Here is a 16502-nt window from a genome sequence, read left to right on the forward strand (position 1 = left end):
ACATATATACATATATATATATATATATATGTACATATGTTTATGTATGTGTTTATATAAAGATTTTTTACAGACGCCTTAAAACATTATGAAACTTTTTATTTTTCAAAAAAAAAATGTAATACATTATATATTATACATTATATTATTTTATATATTATATCCCTACAATTTTTATATTATAGTAAAATATCGAACAAATGAAACATGACTTATTATACAAAAATCAGATTGATTATATCATAAAGGATATTTTATATTTATATTATTGTAACAACTACTATAATTTTTTTAATAGCAATTTAATTGCTTTTATAGTGGTTTTATGTACAGTAGTAATAGAAGTTTAAATGATAGAAAACAATTTGGAAAAGATGGCGCTGATTGTCAAAAATATGGGATATATGGTAAAGAAGATCAAAGGCGGGAAATATGAAATATATCAATTTTTTTGTTCAAACGCTTATCCTTCTTATTCGAAATAGAACACATAATTGCAAATCACTTTGTTTTATTTCCATTGTTTTATAAAGAATTGATTAAAATTATTTATTATTTAGACGATATAGGTGTTACAAGGTAAATAAAATTTTTATATAATAATGTATAATGTATAGTTTATTCAAAAAGATTTTGTTCAAAATACATATAAATAAAAAATAAATGCTTCCATGTAGAACATGCCATTATGCGATTCAGTTGTCTGTGTGATAATTATCGAGAATGTACTTTCGTGTAAAAAAATAGGATAATTAAAATTAACTTTAGGCCACAATAATTTAACTCCGTCTTTCAGTTTACTGGCAGCAGAAGAGTTGCAAATTGAATAAACTCATAAAAAAGTGGAAAATGAAAATGTCAGATTTAATACATTTTTTATATGTATAAATGTATATTCATGATTGTTTAAAATCAAATAATAAATTTAATTGATTATTAATTATTAATGCAATAGAAGGAAAGTATATTTTGTATTTACGATTAATAATCATAAGTTAAACATTCTTTTATAGCATAAGATTTAATAAGTGCTCTTATACTGCCTTAATTAATAAATGTATAATGTTACAGAAAATTTTAAGAAAATAGATAGAGATATTAAATTTTATAAATTATTCATAACAAAGCGTATTCTAGCATGTATATTTTTTTTTTTTTCTTTTTATCCTCCTTTTTGGTTTTGAATTGTTACATGTAAATTGACAATATTTCAAGCTAGGCCATATCTCGCATTTGTTTGTTTGCCTTATTATACTTTTTTGATGTGATGTTTTTATTTCATTTAGAAATTATTTTACTGCAGAATGATTCAACAGTACACATAATATTAATTCATTACATTGTTCAGACAAATAAGTCAGAAGATAATTCATGATGTGACTAGAATCTTTTTACACTTCATACATTCATTTATAGTCTTATGTGCAAAAGTATATAATAAAAACTGTAAAAGTTACAATAGATTGTAATACATAGCTTTGGTTTATAGCATTTTTAGTGATATTATCCAAACAAGAAGGAAAATGCGACTTTTCTTAAGCTGCATGAGCTGTAAGTAGTGTAATTTATGTTATTGATGTATTTGTACTCAGAGTACTATCATTGATAAATATATCATCCTATAATTGAATCTGTAATAAAAAAAGAAAATTATAAAAAGTTTTGATCTCATATAGTTAAATATAAAGCTAAACTATTTAAAACAGCTGCCTCGAAAACATGTTACACCGTATATCGTGAATAAAAACATTACTTTTTATATTATTAATACTTTATTTGCGATTGATACTATGTATATTATGTAAAAATTAGAAAATCTCTTGCCAAATTTGATAATTTTTTTTTTTATGAATCTATTTATAATCACGATAGTTTCAATTATTGATTTTAATTAAAACAGAATATATGCATTACATTGATATATCAAGATATAACAGATTTTTTTTTTTTTATTCTTTAATATACTATGATATGAGCAAATCAAATTATTTTGAAAAGCTATATAAAAGAATTGCACTACTTACAATAAATGCAAATCGATATATATATATATAACATAGTAATATAATACATAAACGTTATATGTTTATTCTCTAAACTTAGTGCGTTATGCGATACATATGTACGATCGTACATATGGATAAATTCCTATGGCTTAAAATGTCAAAAAGGTATGAAATATTCTTTGTATTTAAAACTGTGCAATATTTGATGCAACAAAATTGTTAGTTAACAATTTGCATCATTAAATCATGTCTTAATCTGGAAGATATCCTCTAGCAGCTATTAAAATATCATATTATAGTTCACTTCAATTTGTTGAAGTTTATAAAGAAATTTCATGTACAATTAATTTATAAAAATCAATATTCTAAGTTTTAAAAATTAAGTTCAATATTATAGCATACAGTTTACTGCAAACATCTCAGACATATTTTAAATCTCAATCAAACATCTAATTACTTGAATGTTTTATTGTACTCAAAATTGTATAAAGAAAAAAAAAAATAACTTATATATGTCTGATTGAAATCCAAAATTTTCTGTTTCTATGCTACAGTATGTACACCTAGCAAGCATTACTGTCTTGTTAGAATATTCTCACCTATGATAAAAATTCTTTACTCATGGACTCGCGTTATAATTTGCTCAAAATTCACACTGATTATAAACACGAACAGAATATGGCATTCAGTTGGTTTACAGATTAAAAAGCATATGGCACTCAAGTCCTATCCTTTTCTATTCTAAATTTTTTGAATATAAAAAATAGCATGTTCACAAGTGGAGGAATATATCTGTTATCATCACACTACGTTATATTTGAATCCCTTATATAGAGCATGTTTTTATTTGATATCCATGGCACAAATACCATTTGAATTTGTAGTTTAATATAAATCAATGAAAGTCTTTTAAAAATTTTAACTGTAATTGCAGTGAATTTTATAGCAAACACTGACTTTTGCACCATGTTCATACTTTTCATTAGTGAGTGCAATAGTTTAAATCTATAAATATTTAAACGAAAAAAATGTTATGGTTTTATTTAAAATACATTGTGCTATTCTCTTTCTTGTGTAACTGTGCATAGCATCATATCCTTATCATTGATATTTCACATTATTTTTATTTTATTATTCCGCATTTATTTTGATTATTATTTTTGCAAAATAAGCTCACTTATATATATGAAAAATAATTCATAGGCTCTCAATAATGTCAATAATGTCTATAGTCAGATTGTATCTATGTAACACACAACCTGTACAATACTGTATCTATTACATGCAACAATGGAATTAAAAAGTATGATATTTGATATCTGTTTGCAATAAAATAATATTAATATATATCCTTAACTTTTAAATAATCAAAATACAATAAATATCAATATACACAAAATACACTACAGTTCATTCTCTTACTATGCATATGTTGATAAAATGTTTAAATTGTAAACAATGAAGTATCCCATGAAGAATAGTAATAATTTTCAAAATAGTATCTACAAGTTCTCATTGCTGAATGTCGAACTTAGTGTCATCTTATTTCATTATTATTTACGTAGAAATTCGACATTTTACTGCAAAAGATTTATTAATCTTGTTAATAATTTTATTGCATACAATTGATGTAAAAAGTGCTGGCTTTGATTTTTTGATTTTTCGATGCTATGGCACTGTTTATTTAAGTCTATGATACTAATTTTTCAACTTGTAAAATTTGTTAGTATATCGATTGCTACAGTAACTAACATGTATACCTCCTAAAATGAATATATCCTTTTTTTCTACTGTCATAAATATAAAAATCGAAACTCTGGCAGCCATGATAAGTAAAGCTTTGTTATCCTTTTTTATCTTATTTTTGACAGACACAACACATTCACACAATATTATAATAATTTAATGAGTATACTTCTAATCAATAAGTCTACTGCAAAATAAAATGAAAAGCTATCATTAAACCATATTTCTCATGATTGTTTCCTATTAATCGTCATACTGACTAGTTCACCGATAAATATAATCGTACTATGATATAAATTTAAAAAGTTCACTCTGCATAAAATTGTACCAAACTTTTTCTATGGATTTAATAAGTAATGTTGTAAAATTATTACAATATTATACTTTCTCGTTGTCTAAACTTTCAAGTCTTGTTTCAGTGTTACAACTTACATTAGGACCAGGAAGTTGTAAATTGTACTTTATTTGTAACACGGTGAACTGCAGCTGCCAGAAAAATTTATTAAATTGTATGCGCTGCTATCTCTTCTTAGTACATCTATCGTATCTTTCTTATGACCAAACTAATTTCAGTCTGTCATTTCATGTGAGTGTTTACCTATATCAGTGAGATTCCATTTCCCTTGTAATTTATAACATAATGCATCTTCTCTGTCGACGTTTTTGTGGTTCAGGTCTTAAAACTGCACGAACTGCTTCATCAAATACTTGTTTTAAGCCACGTTGTGTGAGAGCAGAACATTCCATGTATTTTACAGCACGAATCTGTAACTCATAAAACAAATGTCATTTTTGCCACAGATATCTATAATATATATTAACAAAACACGATTTCATATCAACCTTATTAGCCAATTTTTGTCCTTGTTCTCTCTTTATGGCACTAAGTCCTTGTTCAGCTAAGGCAATTAAAGTTTCACGATCATCTCGTAAATCTATTTTAGTTCCAACAAGTATCATCGGTGCATCTGGGCAGTGGTGTTTTATTTCTGGATACCATTTACTAGTAACATTTTCAAAAGACGAAGGACTTGTTACAGAAAAACATATAAGAAATACATCAGTCTGTGGATAAGAGAGAGGCCGAAGTCTGTCATAATCTTCTTGGCCTGCCGTGTCCCAAAGTCCTAAGCTTACAGGAATTCCATCCACCACCATGGGTGCTGAATAATTATCAAATCTATATAAACATAATTCAAATGAAATTGTAATTATATTGAAATAAGTTATATAATTTATTTAAGTTATATCTTTAATTAATATCTCCAAATATTAAATAGAAATGATGTTTTATATTTATATATTTATATATGTATATATATAAATATATATATATATATATATATTATTGCACCCTGTATAGTAATAATTTCTTTCGCAGATATAAAACTTAAAAGATATTTTTATATATCCTAACAAGATGCTTTATAAAAAGACAATATAAAATAAATGGTTTCCTGTATGCAGTAGTAGGGTGCTCTTATTACCACTGCATTACTATTATTAGCCATACCAGTTCATCGTTCTAAAGAAGAAATATGTAGGGAAAAAATAGAAAGATGATTTCCAAATGGAAGAAAGAAATAAAAATAAAATGATTCCTTACAAATCTGTATATGTAAATGTACTTTAGATAAATTATTACATGGCAATATAATATTACATTTCACTTACACAGTTGGTACATATTCTCCAGGGAAACTGTCTGTGGTATATGATATTAACATACATGTTTTTCCAACTGTTCCATCTCCTACTACAACGCATTTGATAGGTCTACCAGAGCTCATGATTCTGATTCTGAAGTGATAAACATAAAATATTATTAATATAGCACTTAAACACATATATGTATATATATATATATATATATATATATATATATATATATATGTGTTAATTTTAAAACAAATGAAAGAAAAATTTATATGTAATACAGGAAAAGAAAAAACAAGTTGTAAATAATTTAATATAAATTGATAGTTCTAATCATTCTTGTGAATATTATCGATTTTTCAAATTATCTATAAAAAAAAAATTAAAGTAATCCGATTAGAAAAAAAAAGAAAAAAAAGAAAAAAAAAAAAGAAAACAAGAAACGAAAAATCAATAAACCAACGAAAAAATTTATTCCATATATAAAAAGAATTTTAAAAAGCATTACTGCCCTCATAGGACACTTTGTTAACAGCGAATTACTTCGTTGGTTTGTCAATATAACGCAAAATAATTAATTAAAAATGATACTTAAAATAATTAATTTATATAAATAGATATCGTATAGTTATTTTATTTAGGACAAATAAGCGTGTTAGTTCGTTTTCGATAGTATAATTTAGTGATATCAGTGACATTATAACCATTCTACTAAATGCGAAGGGCTTGTCCTAATAATGTTACATTATTAGTATCGCGTTATGTCGAATTGAATAAATGATATTTCTAATAGCACTCACCAAAATACGAAAAAAAAAAAACAATTCCTTTCTAGAAAAGAAACTTATTTAATACTAGTTTATAGAATATATGTAGTTAGCACTCTTCAAAAAATCACAAAAGCAGATGCCATGATGGTGTTGCGGTTTTTCGAGCTCATAGACGTAGTCAGACGTAGTCTTCGCTTGGTGACAGATGTTCGACAATCACCTTTTCCCTTCCCCTCTGTTTCGAAAAAGTTATTGTTCGGAATGGTTCAGCAGAGACATCTATCATACGGGATATCCATTCAAATAAAATTCTTTTATGTCATAACATTCGATATAAAAAAAATATTTGTACGTTAGTAAACGCATTAAGAAAACTTACGAGTAATAATGCGTGATATTAAATAATAACTTTGAGATACGCTGAATATTTTTTTTAAACAATGAAACTTTATTATTTCAATATCTTCTTTCTGACACTTTGTTTTACACGAAATTATTTAGAAACTGTTTCATTCGTTTCAATTACTTTGTGTGACGTAGTCTATGATAATGCAATGTGACCAACTGTAGAAATTATAAAACGTATTTCTTTCGTTTATGTTTGTCAAGTTTCTACACTGTTCGTAAACGTTTACTTGATGCATTGTGATTTTATATCAGTTTATCAGTTTTGTATATATTTTCAATCGAATGTTTAAATAATTGTTTATTCTTCATTAAGAGATTGAAAAAGTAGAAGAGATTAAAGTAAAATGCCTGCACAAGATATTGCGGTTCCACAACCGCCAGCAACCGAAGGAGAAGAAAATGCACCTTCGTCCCAACCAATTGTAGGAATTATTTATCCTCCTCCAGAAGTTAGAAGTATCCTTTTAAATAATAAATTACAAAATGATCGATTAAGGTAATACTGTCTATGAAGTTGAATATAATGATGAAATATCATATTTATGTATATATTTTTTCCTTATGCAATTATGCAGATATCGTTGACAAAACTGCTAGCTTCGTAGCTAGAAATGGACCGGAATTTGAGTCAAGAATTAGACAAAATGAATTAGGAAATGCAAAATTTAATTTCTTGAATTTTGGCGATCCATATCATGCATATTATCAACACAAAGTTAAAGAATTTAAAGAAGGTAAAGCTCAGGAACCGTCTATGGGCTCAGGTGGAGGGAAAACTGTTAATTTAACGGCACATCAAAAGCAACAAGAAATTTTAAAACAAGTAGAACAGCCCTTTGTTCCTAAAGATCCACCTGCAGAATTTGAATTTATCGCAGATCCTCCTTCTATTTCTGCATTGGATTTGTATGTATCGATTGATCATTTTTATTCTGTAAAAGTTTATTTATATCTTTAAATAAAAAATATATTCTATCTTATTTTAGAGATATTGTGAAATTAACAGCACAATTTGTAGCACGTAATGGACGTCAGTTTTTAACCAATTTAATGAATAGAGAGCAACGTAATTTTCAATTTGATTTTTTACGTCCTCAACATTCATTGTTTCAATATTTTACAAAACTTTTGGAACAATATACCAAAGTATATATATATATATATTTTTTTTTATTATTAAAATTGAATAATTTCTTATATTTATTTGTTTATTCTGATTAATAATAATCATAATTTTTAATAGGTATTAATTCCACCTAAAGATTTATTACCACGATTAAAAGATGAAGTGTTTAATATGGATAAGATTTTAGAACAGGTTAAGTATCGCGCTGAATGGCTGAAATATCAAGAAGCTCAAAGACGTAAAGAGGAAGAAGAATTAGAGCGAGAGAGAGTTGCTTATGCGCAAATTGATTGGCATGATTTTGTTGTCGTTGAAACTGTAGATTATCAACAATTTGAAGTTGGTAATTTTCCAGCACCAACAACTCCCGATGAAGTTGGAGCTAGGGTTCTTATGCAGGTAAACTGAATGATGATAAAACAATATTAAAAATATCGTTGTTAATCAAACGCTCATTTGTTTATTAAATATTGTTAAATAGGAACGTATAGAAGAAGGGGAAGATGTTGAGATGCAAATTGACAGTGATGGAGAAGAGGAGATGCAAACTCGTACTGAAGGTGAAAAAGATCGTGCTAAGGACAACAATCAGGTGATTATATTAAAAATATTTAATTATTATTGGATATATAAAGCATTAATATTATTTTACGTTGTTTTCAGGTACAAGACATGGAGGAGGATTCAAGTGATGACGATGATGTGTCTCCTCCAGGTGATAGTCATAAGTCCAAAGAATCTAAAATACGAGACGCAAGTATGCAACCTCCACCATTACCACCGACACCTGGAAACGTTGTAGTGAAGAAAGGATATGATCCAAAACAACATGGTAAGTAAATAGCTTCACGAACTTTTTGTTTTAAAAGTATACTATTAGAGATATTGTTAATATTTCAAACGTTTCAGCTGTTAAAGCTGCTCGTCCAGTTGCTCCAGATGAATATTTGATTTCACCGATTACGGGAGAACGTATACCTGCTAGTAAAGTGCAAGAACATATGAGAATTGGTTTATTAGATCCACGTTGGGTTGAACAACGGGATAAACATTTAGATAAATTAGCGCAAGAAACGGTATTTGCTCCGGGTACTGCGATTGAGGCTAGTCTTAAGCAACTCGCTGAAAGACGTACTGATATATTTGGTGTTGGTGACGAAGAAACTGCAATCGGTAAAAAGATCGGCGAAGAGGATAAGAAGAAAGACGATAAGGTTACATGGGATGGTCATACATCTAGCGTTGAAGCTGCAACAAGAGCAGCTCGAGCTAATATCACGTTAGAGGAACAAATTCATCAAATACACAAGGTTAAGGGACTTCTTCCGGACGAAGAAAAGGAAAAGATTGGACCGAAGCCTGCTAATCGTGCCGCAGAACTATCACATATGGCTGCTGTTGCCTCTAAGCCTCAAGCTACTCTAAAAGCACCACCCAAACCACCAGCTCCAAAACCGATACCAGTACCAGCACAACCACCACCACCACCAACTATGAGTATGCCTACAATGGCAATTCCACAACCAATGATGCCACAGGCACCGATGATGATGATGGCTCCTATGCCACCAATCAGACCACCACCACTTATGAGTATGATCTATCAATTATTTATCGTTTTACGTAATTTGAGAACGTTTAAATTTTATACTTTTATATGATTAAAATTTTAGCACCAACTATGTCACCATTTATGCCAACACCACCACCTATGCAACCACCAATGGCATCAGCTGTAAGTGTTAAGAACTTGATAGTCATCTGTAAACATTTTTCTAATGAATATGTGAATTAATTTTTTTTTTTTTTTTTTTTTTTTTTTAAGATCGGTATCAAACATACTGCAGAACCTATGGAAGAAGAACCTCAGACTAAGAAATTGCGTTCTGAAGATACATTGATTCCAGAACAAGCATTCCTTGCAAGAAATAAGGTAGAATAAATAACAAGAAATAATTTATGTTGTATATAAAATTATGATTGTATTACTATAAAAAAAATTTTGTTTTCTTTTGTATTAGGGTCCAGTACAATTGAATATAGCTGTGCCCATGATGACCGAAAAGGCAGAATGGAAATTGAATGGACAGACGTTAAATATCACTCTGCAATTAAGTGACACTGTTGTAACTATGAAAGCTTTGATTCATGAACAAACTGGTATGCCACCGGGAAAACAAAAGTTACAATACGAGGTATGAAATATTTTCAATGAGAAATTTAATAATATAATTTTTCTTTTTTTAATTGATAAGAAATATTTATATATATATATATTTTTTTTGTTGTCAATTATAAATTAATTAATGAATTATTTCAGGGAATGTTCTTTAAAGATGGTAATACTCTTGCTTATTATAATTTATCATCCGGAAATGTTATTAATCTTCTTCCCAAGGAAAGAGGTGGTAGGAAGAAATAAATGATGATTTTTATTAGTAAGTTGAAAAACATTTTTATTTATTTATCATATATAATATCTTGTTTTATTAAAAAAAGACTAGAAAAACATTTTTTCAATTAATATATATTCTCTAATGATTATATATAAAAATAATGCGAATGATATAATTGAAAAGTAATTATTACAAATAATAATAAAATACAAAAATAAAAAAGAAAGATTAGATTTATTATTAATTAATACAATATATTTTAATAAGTTAACAATAATAATTTAATATATTAAATTTGGCATTATATATATATATATATTATACAATTTATATTATGAATTCTATATATTATAAATTCCCTTTAATAAATTGCACTTAGTTTTTCATACAATTTCAACAATAGCATTTAGTTTTTCTTGTACTTTTAAGCACTAAGGCACTGTTAGTAAAAAAAAAAAAAAAGAGATTAAATTAAGTATATAGCAAGAAATATTTAAAATAGAACAAGTATTAGGAAATCAATTGTATTTTAATATTTGTGCTTCGTTTGTAAGTTGTTTATGATTTTAGCATATTTTTTTTTTTTTTCCCCAAAAAATAAAAATAGAAGAAAACGTGCATGCTCTTATATATATGTATAAGTAGCGTAAATGCATTAAATCATACGTGACGTATCTATCATTACGTACTCCAAGATTCTAACGGAGATTAATCTTATGTAAAAATTGTTTTATTAGAACTTTGACTCTATTATGAATAGATAAAATTTTTCTATTACCTAAATTAAGTATAAATGTTTAAGATAATGCATATGCGTAGGTAATTATATATCATTGTGTGTATATGTGTATATATATATATATATATATATATATATGTATATGTATATATATACACATAACTATGATATGCATCTATCGCGATATAAAATTGTGGAATTTGTTGGAAGTTAATTAGCTAAAGATTTATGCAATCGAATTTATTGCAATATTTCATTTTACTTATCTGACTGTGATTGATTTCTTTTTATTACTCTTTCTATCAACTTTCGATAACGTTGCGTCATTGGTCGATAAATCTAAAAGTACATTTATAAAATTGAATAATTTTCATATTTTTTAAACAGATTAATTATGTATATAATGTATAATTGAAAATCAAACTTAATGGGTATAGATCTTGATAGGTATTAACTTACAGATTCAGCATCGTCGTATGGTCGACATACGAGTGTTGGCTCTGGTAAAGAAGCAGTTATATCTTCAAAGCTATTTTTGTTTCTTAATAAACCGTGTTTTGCTTGATATGCTGCTCCCATCATAGCCGAATTCGTAATTTCCTTTTATAATAAAGATATATATAAAATCAAATCAAATAATAGAAATAAACACACATGCGATATAATTCTTATAAAATTAATATTAACCCTTGATTGTGCACACTTCAAAATAATTTCAACTTGTGCGACGTTTGGATTGCACGACACCCCAGGCACTTTGAACAGCTGTCAGAATGAATAATTTTATCTCCAAAGTGAAAGTATATTCTTTAAAGCTTCGATAATAATAATTAGTAATTTTGAAAATGCATTTTAAATTCTGTTATTATAAAAAAAAAAAAAAATTCATGAATCATGCAATGCGCAAATTGTTTTAATTAAATTCAATTTTATTCTGGGGTATCCTGTAATCTTGACACAACTAGGGTTGTGTGTTTTTCTTTATTTTTTTATCGTTTTAAATAATTACCGATATATAAACAGGCGAATTGAAGACATCAGCAAGTACTTGTAGTATAGTTTTATTAGCAGATGCACCGCCTGTTGCTATTATACGAGTATTGGGACCTAATTTTATAGAATTAGTAAAGTTTAGAAAAAAAGAGAAAATATTCATAATTCATAATAATTTACACCAACCAATAACAAAACCAAAATCTTCTGCGTGTGCTCTTTTTGCCACAAATTGGCCTTCAATGAGTGCTCGAACCTCTACCTCTTTCGAGCTATATCGATTAATTTCATCGTTAGCTTTATTAAATCTATGATCACCGATCACGGACGGTAAAATTTCCTGTGCGTCAAAATATAATCCAAAATTTCCAAAATTTCCTCGCGGTGTACTTTCTAATAATTCGTTAAATATTTGCCATGAACCTTGCGCAGCATTGTCACGTATTCTTTCTCTAGTCAATGATCCATTTTTAAAACTAAACGTATATATATATATATACATATAAAAATCTAATTACTCGATAACATTCTATTAGAAATAAAATATGATATAGTGAATTTATATCATTACCAAAGTAATGCCATATATGCCTCATCTTCAATAGGATTGCAGAGAATGTGTCCATTGATAGCAGTTTTTGGTTCGTTCAGCCATAAAAATAAAGTATCACTAGTTCCTAAACTACATGCAATATCTCCTTTTTTCAATCTCATTCCTAAACATAGTTAAATAATATATATATATCTGTATATATATATATATATATATATATATATATATATACATATTTTTTTTCTTTATATATATTACATTTTCAATTTTATATATTAACAAATTCACTTTGAAATTTCCACAGATAACACGTACCTACCAACGAACCCGGATTATCTCCTGTAAATGCAATTATCCTGCAACTCTCATTGAAGCCAAATCTTTCGACAAAGTAAGACGATATTGGGCCAATATTGTTATAGGAAGAGATCGGTTTGCCCAATTTTTTTCTTAAATCAGGCGCACAGGTCTATGAAAATAAAGTAAAAAAAAAAAAAAAAAAAAAAAAAAATAAAAAAAAAAAAAAAAAAAAAAAAAGGAAAAAAAAAATTAAGTTAATTTATCAATAATCATCAATCAAAATTGTATTATATTTACCTCTAACAAGACATCGTCCCAATCCTTCGTACGAATGTTTAATAGATTCATACCAGAGCCGTCTGACCAATCGATTGGCGCAAAGTCACCCAAGAAGAGAGAGGCAAGAAAACTACTGATCAAGGAAATTCTCTGAAAGAATGAATATATCCAATTGATAGAAACTAGAGAAATCAGGTAAAGGCATTCTACATGGAATTTGTTAGCATCAAGATAAACCGTTAAACAATCGTATTGAGAACAATCTGAATCGTACAGAAAACGTATGGTTATAAAAGGGAATGTGACGGAATGTTATATAAAATCTTTGATAGATTCCATTGTATATACAGGTAAATGGGTAGCACACTAAATATTTATTGAATACTTTCGAATACCTCGATTTTACGCTGTTTTCTATTTCTTTTCTTTATTTTATTTTTCTTTTTTTTTTTTTCAAGCGAAGAAACCGAAGAATGTGTTTAATTAGGTATACCTCGGTACTACTATAGGCTTCTGGCCTTCTTCGTGCTATCTTTGCTATTTGCGGTCCTGCAAATCTTTCGTATGCCCGAGACCCAGTTATTTCTGCCAATTTCTACAATTGAAAATTTTCAATTTACGACATTATGAATATATTTATCGTTTCATATAATCGATTATATATAATTTTGATCAGAAATAAAAGACTTTACTTTTGGGTCACCTACGGTCATCTCGAAAAGATGACACTCGTTTGACGTACTAGAATCCATCCATACAGGCGATTGTGTTATCGAAAACGACGTTGCAAATTGTTCATGTAAAAATTTCGTTGGTTCTAAATTTTTCAATAGACTTTGACTACCTTTTCCCCAATAAACGGTACCGTGTTGCTGTTAAATGATACAGCATTATCGCATTAAGAAATAACAAAAGAAAGAGGGGTTTATAATTATATTCGTTTTTTTGTTTTATTCCTTCCCTTTACCTGAGCGCATCCGGAAATAGCTGACACTTTGCTAAAATCAACCCCGCAAACACGTAATTTGTCTAATATCATATCCAATGCCTTGACCCACATCAAAGTTGGTGCCACTACTACGTGAGATTCGCATTTATTTTGTATAACACCTCCATACGTTCTAAAAATACAAAAAAAAAAAAAAATCGTTAGAACGTGTGTGTGTGTGTGTATATATATATATATATATATATATATATATATATATATATATATATATATACATATATATATATATATATATATATACACATACATCATTAATTCTCTCATATGATATATAAGAGAAAAAAAAATATTTCACGTTTTAAACGTGATATACCTAAATTCTGGTAGATCATTGTCGAATTGTACACTGGTCTCATGTAGAATACCGAGATCGTCATCGACCACAACAGCCTTCAACTGACAACAAATGCAACGAACTTGATATTATTAATTATCTTAAAATATTCTTTAAAGGAGAGATTATCTGTTTATTTCTAGATTAGATTTTACCGTGACATTAGATTAGGAATGACCCCGAAAGACGTCAAAGCGTAATATAAAGTGCGAAGAGTCAAGGGGTCGCAAAGATTTGATATTATTTTTCTCTCCTTCTTTCCATTTATCTCATTTTCGTTCGAATTAAACGCGCGTAGTTTCGGGGAGAGTCGCGCATGCGCATTCGGGAACTCTCGAAGTCTCTTCATGAGTGAACATAGGAGATAGTCGTGAGAGGTACGTTAAACAAACTTCGGAACTGTGAGATTTTTACGATTCTGAGATCTAGATTCCTTGATAAAAGAGGTTGCTTTCACCTTGCACTGCGCGATATATGTAACAATGAAGATAAACGCGATGTCTTGAAATTGTCACGTTTGCAATCGTTAAAGGAATCCCATATTGGAGTTAGTAGCGAGAGCGAGAGAGCGAGAGCGAGAGAGAGAGAGAGAGAGAGAGAAAGAGAGGAAGGAGAGATGGAGATAAATAGAGAGAAAGAGAGAGAGAGAGAGAGAGAGTGAGAGAGATCACAAACGAAGGAAGGGTTGTGGAAGAGGAGAGGGAAGAGATTTAGAGAGACAGACGCATGGCCCGACCACTCTCAACTTTACAGCCGAGATAAGGAGGAGAGAGCTGCGCGTGTAAGCGACGAATCTTCGTATAGTACATATGTACACAACACACGGGACGAGAAAAATTCTCTTTTCTTTTTTTCCTCCTTTTTTTTTTCTTTTTCTTCCTTTTTGTTTTTTCTTTTTTCTTTTTTCTTTTCTTTTTTTTTTTGTCATTGTTTCTCTTTTTCTTTTCTTTACGTTTCACATAATACACCTCCCGTTATTATACTCTTCTTTTCTTTCGAGTTCTTCCCCTCCCCCGCCCCCCGTTTTTCCCCCCCACCATTATTCTCTTTTTTTCTCTTCTCTTCTCCCCCCCCTTTTCGCTTTATTTTTTTTTTCTCTTTTTTCCCTTCTCTTTTTTCCTTCCCACGGGGGAAAATTCGATTGAGTTGATATGGTAGGAGAGTATCTTTACCTGCTGCGTGCTGAGATCGAGGCCTAAGTATGTCGCGTTCGAAGATGCCCCCATGACTTATTTCTTTTAATTTATTTTGTTTCTTTCCTCTCTCTCTCTCTCTCTCTTTTTCTCTCTCTCTATCAAATATCTCTTCGTACCGTCTCACTCTTGTCAAGCGTCGAATTGAAGTTCTAACAACTAAACGTCACCACGTTGACGACGTTCGCGTTTTGTGGACTTGGATGGGAATGAGAGGGAGAACGAGAACGAAAAAGAAGAGAGAGAGAGAGAAAAAGAGAGAGAGAGAGAGAGAGAGAGAGAAACACGGAAGATGGAGAGCGCGTTCGTGTAAAGAAAGAGATAAAGAGAGAGAGAGAGAGAGGAAGAGGGAAGGATAGAAAGTTGTAGGCGTTTCGCCTCGTAGCGTATTCACGTCCGTATTGTCCTTAACCGTTCGCTAAACTACAAGACTCACGGCGAACTAACTTCGGCTCGCTTCGTTTTCCGTCCTCAACCTCAACGTGGCATCGTTGTTACGCGCTATTTCTCGTCTATGTATGTAATCAACGACGCAGAGCGTGACCCGGTGAAAGACCTTAATCTTATCGTTATTATTAATAATGATCGTTCTTTGCATTACATAAGCTGCTCACTTTAACAAGCTTGGAACGTTCTTTTGATAAACGCCACGTGAACTATGCACTTTCGGCATCAGAAAATTTCTCTTATCCTTCTAAGTTCTCTAACTTTACGAATCGTGACAAATTAGAACTAGAGGTAAGAGATGTAATAATAGAGGTTAGGTTTCCCATCGATAGTTACAACTTATCGGATTCTACCTTATCGGCGGTGTAAAAAAGAATGATACTCGCATGATACAATATTTTACTTTTTGTTACCTATCGAGTTTTATTAATGAAATTGATAATATTTTACATTTATTTTAAAGAGAAGTAATCGGATTTGGACACACGAAGGAAGATTAATTTTCAATTATAATTATTAACGATCGAGGGGGAATCGTTTTGATTCC

The 16502-nt window shown here is 29.3% G+C and overlaps 3 protein-coding genes across 15 annotated transcripts; 1 reads left to right on the forward strand and 2 right to left on the reverse strand.

Moving 5' to 3' along the window:
* Positions 1-600: 600 nt before the first annotated feature.
* Positions 601-6712, reverse strand: LOC124952427 (ras-related C3 botulinum toxin substrate 1-like). 5 transcript variants are annotated; one of them, XR_007101901.1, is made up of 7 exons: positions 6558-6712; positions 6209-6457; positions 5427-5552; positions 4596-4932; positions 4351-4517; positions 4185-4238; positions 601-1631 (listed from the first exon to the last, which is right to left on the reverse strand). XR_007101901.1 is itself a non-coding variant. In XM_047502296.1 (6 exons), the coding sequence occupies exons 3-5, from the start codon at positions 5540-5542 to the stop codon at positions 4383-4385; spliced, it is 588 nt and encodes a 195-aa protein (XP_047358252.1). In that variant the 5' UTR covers positions 5543-5552; positions 6209-6457; positions 6558-6712; the 3' UTR covers positions 601-1631; positions 4351-4382. The 5 variants fall into 5 exon arrangements, 3 of the variants coding, with proteins under 3 accessions (XP_047358252.1, XP_047358251.1, XP_047358250.1); XR_007101900.1 differs by having other exon boundaries at positions 4185-4517; XM_047502296.1 differs by lacking the exon at positions 4185-4238.
* Positions 6713-6775: 63 nt separating this feature from the next.
* LOC124952422 (splicing factor 3A subunit 1) lies at positions 6776-12904 on the forward strand. 2 transcript variants are annotated; one of them, XM_047502281.1, is made up of 12 exons: positions 6776-7042; positions 7162-7492; positions 7573-7732; positions 7830-8111; positions 8194-8304; positions 8376-8544; positions 8622-9305; positions 9386-9447; positions 9538-9645; positions 9734-9907; positions 10033-10150; positions 12698-12904. In XM_047502281.1, exons 1-11 carry the CDS (start codon positions 6931-6933, stop codon positions 10132-10134), a joined length of 2295 nt encoding a protein of 764 aa, XP_047358237.1. In that variant the 5' UTR covers positions 6776-6930; the 3' UTR covers positions 10135-10150; positions 12698-12904. The 2 variants fall into 2 exon arrangements, with proteins under 2 accessions (XP_047358237.1, XP_047358238.1); XM_047502282.1 differs by having other exon boundaries at positions 6940-7082.
* Positions 10963-16245, reverse strand: LOC124952424 (xylulose kinase). Of its 8 annotated transcripts, none has more exons than XM_047502287.1 (13): positions 16123-16245; positions 14295-14377; positions 13940-14093; positions 13665-13844; positions 13466-13567; positions 12991-13122; positions 12709-12862; positions 12412-12556; positions 12027-12316; positions 11857-11954; positions 11535-11612; positions 11307-11447; positions 10963-11186 (listed from the first exon to the last, which is right to left on the reverse strand). In XM_047502287.1, the coding sequence occupies exons 3-13, from the start codon at positions 14030-14032 to the stop codon at positions 11106-11108; spliced, it is 1494 nt and encodes a 497-aa protein (XP_047358243.1). In that variant the 5' UTR covers positions 14033-14093; positions 14295-14377; positions 16123-16245; the 3' UTR covers positions 10963-11105. The 8 variants fall into 8 exon arrangements, with proteins under 8 accessions (XP_047358243.1, XP_047358247.1, XP_047358244.1 ...); XM_047502291.1 differs by lacking the exon at positions 16123-16245 and adding an exon at positions 15956-16103; XM_047502288.1 differs by lacking the exon at positions 16123-16245 and adding an exon at positions 15945-16102.
* Between the last annotated feature and the right edge of the window lie 257 nt (positions 16246-16502).

The sequence above is a fragment of the Vespa velutina genome, chromosome 10 (genome assembly GCF_912470025.1).
Source record: "Vespa velutina chromosome 10, iVesVel2.1, whole genome shotgun sequence".
In the NCBI taxonomy this organism is placed as follows: domain Eukaryota; kingdom Metazoa; phylum Arthropoda; class Insecta; order Hymenoptera; family Vespidae; genus Vespa; species Vespa velutina.

Bases quoted from the DNA above. Each gene is read 5' to 3' on its own strand.
- LOC124952427 (XM_047502296.1), bottom strand. From the start codon at position 5,542: ATGAGCTCTGGTAGACCTATCAAATGCGTTGTAGTAGGAGATGGAACA. The intron at 4,933-5,426 runs GTAAGTGAAATG...ATGTTTATATAG, and splicing joins GGAGAATATGTACCAACTGT to ATTTGATAATTATTCAGCAC. The intron at 4,518-4,595 runs GTTGATATGAAA...TATGAGTTACAG, and splicing joins GACAAAAATTGGCTAATAAG to ATTCGTGCTGTAAAATACAT.
- LOC124952422 (XM_047502281.1), top strand. From the start codon at position 6,931: ATGCCTGCACAAGATATTGCGGTTCCACAACCGCCAGCAACCGAAGGA. The intron at 7,043-7,161 runs GTATCCTTTTAA...GCAATTATGCAG, and splicing joins TCCTCCTCCAGAAGTTAGAA to ATATCGTTGACAAAACTGCT. The intron at 9,448-9,537 runs GTAAGTGTTAAG...TTTTTTTTTAAG, and splicing joins AACCACCAATGGCATCAGCT to ATCGGTATCAAACATACTGC.
- LOC124952424 (XM_047502284.1), bottom strand. From the start codon at position 15,541: ATGGGGGCATCTTCGAACGCGACATACTTAGGCCTCGATCTCAGCACG. The intron at 14,378-15,487 runs GTAAAGATACTC...ATTTGTTGTCAG, and splicing joins TCGATCTCAGCACGCAGCAG to TTGAAGGCTGTTGTGGTCGA. The intron at 12,317-12,411 runs GTAATGATATAA...ATATACGTTTAG, and splicing joins GCATATATGGCATTACTTTG to TTTTAAAAATGGATCATTGA.